This window comes from Prosopis cineraria, chloroplast (genome assembly GCF_029017545.1).
Source record: "Prosopis cineraria chloroplast, complete genome".
NCBI classification, from domain to species: domain Eukaryota; kingdom Viridiplantae; phylum Streptophyta; class Magnoliopsida; order Fabales; family Fabaceae; genus Prosopis; species Prosopis cineraria.
Genome location: NC_049133.1, coordinates 17,501 through 25,000, shown reverse-complemented (window position 1 = coordinate 25,000; position 7,500 = coordinate 17,501). Strand labels below are relative to the sequence as shown.

Here is a 7,500-nt window from a genome sequence, read left to right as displayed (position 1 = left end):
TGAATAGAGCGCCTACTCTGCATAGATTAGGCATACAGGCATTCCAACCCATTTTAGTGGAAGGACGTGCTATTTGTTTACATCCATTAGTTTGTAAGGGATTCAATGCAGACTTTGATGGGGATCAAATGGCTGTTCATGTGCCTTTATCTTTGGAGGCTCAAGCAGAAGCTCGTTTACTTATGTTTTCCCATATGAATCTCTTGTCTCCGGCTATTGGTGATCCCATTTCCGTACCAACTCAAGATATGCTTATTGGGCTTTACATATTAACGAGCGGGAATCGTGGAGGTATTTGTGCAAACAGGTATAATCCGTGTAATCGCAGAAATTATAAAAATGAAAGAATTTACGATAATAACTATAAGTATACCAAAGAAAAAGAACCTTTTTTTTCTAATTCCTATGATGCAATTGGAGCTTATCGACAGAAAAGAATAAATTTCGATAGTCCTTTGTGGCTTCGGTGGCGACTAGATCAATGTGTTATTTCTTCAAGAGAAGTTCCTATCGAAGTTCACTACGAATCTTTGGGTACCTATCATGAGATTTATGGGCACTATCTAGTAGTAAGAAGTATAAAAAAAGAAATTCGTTGTATATACATTCGAACCACTGTTGGTCATATTTCTTTTTATCGAGAAATCGAAGAAGCTATCCAAGGCTTTTGCAGGGCCTATTCATATAGTATCTAATCATATAGATCGTATGTATCGTATCTAAGCTAAGTAAATTTATGATACCGGTGTGAATTCGGGTTTCTCCGGTTCAACTAGGATCCTAGTTCTTAAATTTCTACACGAATCAAGATGAATAAAAGGAAGTTTTCCAATCATTGACTCAAACCCATTGTCGAACCGAACCCCACTAAGCGGAATATGGAGGTACTTATGGCAGAACGGGCCAATCTAGTCTTTCACAATAAAGTGATAGACGGAACTGCCATTAAACGACTTATTAGCAGATTAATAGATCACTTCGGAATGGCATATACATCACACATCCTGGATCAAGTAAAAACTCTGGGGTTCCGGCAAGCTACTGCTACATCCATTTCATTAGGAATTGATGATCTTTTAACAATACCTTCTAAGGGATGGCTAGTACAAGATGCTGAACAACAAAGTTTGATTTTGGAAAAACACCATCATTATGGGAATGTGCATGCGGTAGAAAAATTACGCCAATCCATTGAGATATGGTATGCTACAAGTGAATATTTGCGACAAGAAATGAATCCTAATTTTAGGATGACTGACCCTTTTAATCCAGTCCATATAATGTCTTTTTCGGGAGCTAGAGGAAATGCATCTCAAGTACACCAATTAGTAGGTATGAGAGGATTAATGTCGGATCCACAAGGACAAATGATTGATTTACCCATTCAAAGCAATTTACGTGAAGGACTGTCTTTAACAGAATATATCATTTCTTGCTACGGAGCCCGCAAAGGAGTTGTGGATACTGCTGTACGAACATCAGATGCTGGATATCTTACCCGCAGACTTGTTGAAGTGGTTCAACACATTGTTGTACGTAGAACGGATTGTGGCACCATTCGAGGGATTTCTGTGAGTCCTCGAAATGGGATGATGCCGGAAAGAATTTTGATACAAACTTTAATTGGTCGTGTATTAGCAGACGATATATATATAGGTTCACGATGCATTGCCATTCGAAATCAAGATATTGGGATTGGACTTGTCAATCGATTCATAACCTTTCAAACACAACCAATATCTATTCGAACCCCCTTTACTTGTAGGAGTACATCTTGGATCTGCCGATTGTGTTATGGCCGGAGTCCTACTCATGGCGACCTGGTGGAACTGGGAGAAGCTGTAGGTATTATTGCGGGTCAATCTATTGGAGAACCAGGCACTCAACTAACATTAAGAACTTTTCATACTGGCGGAGTATTCACAGGGGGTACTGCAGAACATGTACGAGCCCCCTCTAATGGAAAAATCAAATTCAATGAGGATTTGGTTCATCCTACACGTACACGTCATGGGCACCCTGCTTTTCTATGTTATATAGACTTGTATGTAACTATTGAAAGTGAAAATATTATACATAACGTGACTATTCCACCAAAAAGTTTTCTATTAGTTCAAAACGATCAATATGTAGAATCAGAACAAGTGATTGCTGAGATTCGCGCGGGAACATACACTTTTAATTTTAAAGAGAGGGTTCGAAAGCATATTTATTCTGACTCAGAGGGAGAGATGCATTGGAGTACCGATGTGTATCATGCACCCGAATTTACATATAGTAATGTCCATATCTTACCAAAAACAAGTCATTTATGGATATTATCAGGAAGGTCGTGCAGGTCCGGTGTAATCTCTTTTTCACTCCACAAGGATCAAGATCAAATGAACATTCATTCTCCTTCTGCCGGAGGAAGATATATTTCTAACCTTGTAGTAAGTAATGATCAAGTTCAAGTAAGACACAAATTCTTTAGTTCAAATCCTTCTGATAAAAAAAAAAGCGGGATTCCTGATTATTCAGGGCTTAATCGAATCCTATGTATGGGTCATTTTAATTTCATATATCCTGCTATTCTCCACGAGAATTCGGATTTATTGGCAAAGAGGCGAAGAAATAGATTAATCATTCCATTCCAATCGATTCAAGAACGAGACAAAGAACTAATGCCCCCTTCCGGTATCTCGATTGAAATACCTCTCAATGGCATTTTTCGTAGAAATAGTATTCTTGCTTATTTCGATGATCCTCAATACAGAAAAAAGAGTTCAGGAATTACTAAATATAGGACTATAGGAGTTCATTCCATTTTCAAAAAAGAGGATTTAATTGAGTATCGAGGAGTCAAAGAATTGAAGCCAAAATACCAAATGAAAGTAGATCGATTTTTTTTCATTCCCGAGGAAGTGCATATTTTACCTGAATCTTCTTCCATAATGGTACGAAACAATAGTATCATTGGAGTAGATACACCAATCACTGTCAATATAAGAAGTCGAGTAGGCGGATTGGTTCGAGTGGAGAAGAAAAAAAAAAGGATTGAATTAAAAATCTTTTCTGGGGATATCTATTTTCCTGGAGAGATGGATAAGATATCCCGACACAGCGGCATCTTGATACCACTCGGAACGGTAAAAAAAAAAAATTCTACGGAATCAAAAAAATTTAAAAATTGGATCTATGTCCAATGGATCACACCTACCAAGAAAAAGTATTTTGTTTTAGTTCGACCCGTAATTATATATGAAATAGCGGATGGTATAAATTTAGTAAAACTTTTCCCCCAGGATCTGTTGCGGGAAAGGGATAATCTGGAACTTCAAGTTGTCAATTATATTCTTTATGGAAATGGAAAACCAATTCAGGGAATTTCTGACACAAGCATTCAATTAGTTCGGACTTGTTTAGTCTTGAATTGGGATCGAGACAAAAGAATTTCTTCTATTGAAGAGACCCGCGCTTCTTTTGTTGAAGTAAGTACAAATGGTTTGATTCGAGATTTTCTAAGAATTGACTTAGTGAAATCCCATATTTCGTATATCAGAAAAAGGAATGATCTCTCCGGTTCAAGATTGATCGCTGATAATGAGTCAGATCGCACTAATATCAATCCATTTTATTCTATTTATTCCAAGGCAAAGATTCAACAATCCCTTAGCCAAAATCAAGGAACTATTCGTATGTTGAATAGAAATAAGGAATGCCGATCTTTGATAATTTTGTCATCGGATCATTGTTTTCAAATGGTCCCATTCAACGATGTAAAATATCACAATGTGATAAAAGAATCAATTAAAAGAGATCCTCTAATTCCAATTAGGAATTCGTTAGGCCCTTTAGGAATAGCCCTTCAAGTTGCAAAGTTTTATTCATTTTACCGTTTAATAACTCATAATCAGATCTCGATAACTAAATATTTGCAACTTGACAATTTAAAGGAAACTTTTCAAGTATTTAAATATTATTTAATGAGCGAAAACGGGAGAATTTATAAGCCTGATCTATGCAGTAACATCGTTTTGAATCCATTCCATTTTAATTGGCATGTTCTCTATCATAATTATCATCATAATTCTTGTGAAAAAGCATATACAATAATTAACCTTGGGCAATTTCTTTGTGAAAATGTATGTATAGCTAAAAACGAACCACACCTAAAATCGGGTCAAGTTCTAATTGTTCAAATTGATTCTGTAGTAATAAGATCGGCTAACCCTTATTTGGCGACTCCAGGAGCAACTGTTCATGGCCATTATGGAGAAATGCTTTATGAAGGAGATATATTACTTACATTTATATATGAAAAATCGAGATCTGGTGATATAACACAGGGTCTTCCAAAAGTGGAACAGGTATTAGAAGTGCGTTCGATTGATTCAATATCGATGAACCTAGAAAAGAGAGTTGAGGGTTGGAACGAGCGTATAACAAGAATTCTTGGCATTCCCTGGGGATTCTTGATTGGTGCTGAGCTAATTATAGCGCAAAGTCGTATTTCTTTGGTTAATAAGATCCAAAAGGTTTATCGATCCCAGGGGGTGCAGATCCATAATAGACATATAGAAATTATTGTGCGTCAAATAACATCAAAAGTATTGGTTTCAGAAGATGGAATGTCTAATGTTTTTTCACCCGGTGAACTAATTGGATTGTTGCGAGCTGAACGAACGGGACGTGCTTTGGAAGAAGCGATCTGTTACCGAGCCCTATTATTGGGAATAACGAAAACATCTCTGAATACTCAAAGTTTTATATCCGAAGCCAGTTTTCAAGAAACTGCTCGAGTTTTAGCAAAGGCCGCTCTCCGGGGTCGTATCGATTGGTTGAAAGGTCTGAAAGAGAACGTTGTTTTAGGAGGGACGATACCCGTTGGTACCGGATTCAAAAGATTAATGCACCGTTCAAGGCCAAGGCAACATAACAAGATTACTTTGAAAAAAAAAAGAATTTTCGAGGGAGAAATGAGAGATATTTTGTTCCACCACAGAGAATTATTTGATTTTTCCATTTCAAAGAATTTATGTGATATATCAGAGCAATCATTTCGAGGATTTAATCATTCCTAAGAGCGGATTCTTTCCTTTCAACGCGGTCATTTTATTTGGTAATAGTAATAAAGATAATAACGAATAGAAAAAAATGAATGGCCTGATCGTGTATCAACGGCCAATCTTCGGTAGAAGAGAAGGTTCCATCGGAACAATTATTTATTTCTATTTCAGGATACCTGATCTCTTTTTTTCAAATTCTTTTTTTTTATTTGAAAAAAAAAAGAGAGAAAGTGTGGGGATAAATGACAAAAAGATATTGGAACATAACTTTGGAAGAGATGATGGAAGCAGGAGTTCATTTTGGCCATGGTACTAGGAAATGGAATCCTAGAATGGCACCTTATATATCTGCAAAGCGTAAGGGTATTCATATTACAAATCTTACTAGAACTGCTCGTTTTTTATCAGAAGCTTGTGATTTAGTTTTTGATGCAGCAAGTAGCGGAAAACAATTCTTAATTGTTGGTACCAAAAATAAAGCAGCTGATTCAGTAGCGCGGGCTGCAATAAGAGCTCGGTGTCATTATGTTAATAAAAAATGGCTCGGTGGTATGTTAACGAATTGGTATACTACAGAAAGGAGACTTCATAAGTTCAGGGACTTGAGAACGGAACAAAAGACGGGGAGACTCAACTGTCTTCCGAAAAGAGATGCCGCTATGGTGAAGAGACAATTATCTCGCTTGGAAACATATCTGGGCGGCATTAAATATATGACGGGGTTACCCGATATTGTAATAATCGTTGATCAGCAAGAAGAATATACGGCTCTTCGAGAATGTATCACTTTGGGAATTCCAACGATTTGTTTAATCGATACAAATTGTGAACCGGATCTCGCGGATATTTCGATTCCAGCTAATGATGATGCTATAGCTTCAATCCGATTAATTCTTACCAAATTAGTATTTGCAATTTGTGAGGGTCGTTCTAGCTATATACGAAATTTTTGATTAATAATAAGATAAGATAAATAAATTATTTGGTTTGGGGAACTCCATAGATTTATGGAATCGGTTACTATACTATTACTGAATCGCGCAAAAAAGAATAACCGGAGATATTATGTGATTAGTTGGTATTCAAAATCAAAAATTGAAGTAGACAAGCCGAAAAAGAGATGGTTGAATCAAAATAATTCCTTTTAAAGTTGTATTTCTTTCAGAGGGCAATATGAATGTTCTATTATGTTCCATCAACACATTAAAAAGATTATACGATATATCGGCTGTGGAAGTAGGCCAACATTTCTATTGGCAAATAGGGGGTTTCCAAGTCCATGCCCAAGTACTTATTACTTCTTGGGTTGTAATTGCTATTTTATTAGTTTCAGCCATTATAGCTGTTCGAAATCCACAAACCATTCCTACTGACGGTCAGAATTTCTTTGAATATGTCCTTGAATTCATTCGAGACGTGAGCAAAACTCAGATTGGAGAAGAATATGGTCCGTGGGTTCCCTTTATTGGAACTATGTTTCTATTTATTTTTGTTTCTAATTGGTCAGGGGCTCTTTTGCCTTGGAAAATCATCCAGTTACCTCATGGGGAGTTAGCTGCACCCACAAATGATATAAATACTACTGTTGCATTAGCTTTACTTACGTCGGTAGCATATTTTTATGCGGGTCTTTCAAAAAAGGGATTAAGTTATTTTGGTAAATACATCCAACCAACCCCAATCCTTTTACCGATTAACATCTTAGAAGATTTCACAAAACCCTTATCACTTAGTTTTCGACTTTTCGGAAATATATTAGCTGATGAATTAGTAGTTGTTGTTCTTGTTTCTTTAGTACCTTTAGTGGTTCCTATACCTGTCATGTTCCTTGGATTATTTACAAGCGGTATTCAAGCTCTTATTTTTGCAACTTTAGCTGCGGCTTATATAGGTGAATCCATGGAAGGCCATCATTGACTAGTTTTCGAAATAGTCGTTGTTTTTAGCTTAGCCCGCCGCAATGTATGTGCGGTTCAAAATAATCTACTTAAGGGAACGGAACAAAAATATAGAAAGAAAAAAAAAGGTTATCCAAAATAAAATAAGAAAGATGCAAATAAGGTCTAAATAAAATAAGTATACGATTTTGGCTAAAAGTAAAAAAGATTACCAGGGAATTGTAAAAAAAAATAGGAAAGAGATCCATCTAAAAGATCTTTTTCCTATTTTTCCTAAAAAAACTCTTTCTTTGACCAATTTATACTTCCCTTCAATGAATATTCTTTTTTTTATTGTTTTGGATTTGGATTGTTTTGTTGTATTTTGTTTTGTTCATTCAATTAGAACATTAAATATTAGATTATTAGATTTAGATTAGATTCTATAATAAATTAATATTAATAAAATAATATTAATAAATATAAATAATAAATAAATAAATTAATAAATATTAATTATAAATTATATAGAATTTATATATAATTATAATAATTATAATTATATAAGTATTAGA

The 7,500-nt window shown here is 35.4% G+C and overlaps 4 protein-coding genes across 4 annotated transcripts in view, besides 1 other annotated feature; all 4 read left to right on the top strand. All coding sequences in view use genetic code 11, as the record gives it.

Annotated features, from left to right (window-relative positions):
• The window catches only part of rpoC1 (RNA polymerase beta' subunit), a 2,851-nt gene extending 2,156 nt beyond the window's left edge, over positions 1 to 695 (top strand). The window contains exon 2 of the mRNA in view: positions 1 to 695. This exon is cut by the window's left edge and continues 922 nt beyond it. Coding sequence (YP_009870953.1) covers positions 1 to 695 — 695 coding nt within the window.
• Positions 1 to 7,500: part of a sequence feature (LSC) that runs on past both edges of the window.
• Positions 879 to 5,063, top strand: rpoC2 (RNA polymerase beta'' subunit). The gene has a single exon. It carries the CDS (start codon positions 879 to 881, stop codon positions 5,061 to 5,063), a length of 4,185 nt encoding a protein of 1,394 aa, YP_009870952.1.
• rps2 (ribosomal protein S2) lies at positions 5,291 to 6,001 on the top strand. The gene has a single exon. It carries the CDS (start codon positions 5,291 to 5,293, stop codon positions 5,999 to 6,001), a length of 711 nt encoding a protein of 236 aa, YP_009870951.1.
• atpI (ATP synthase CF0 subunitIV) lies at positions 6,222 to 6,965 on the top strand. Its single transcript has one exon. It carries the CDS (start codon positions 6,222 to 6,224, stop codon positions 6,963 to 6,965), a length of 744 nt encoding a protein of 247 aa, YP_009870950.1.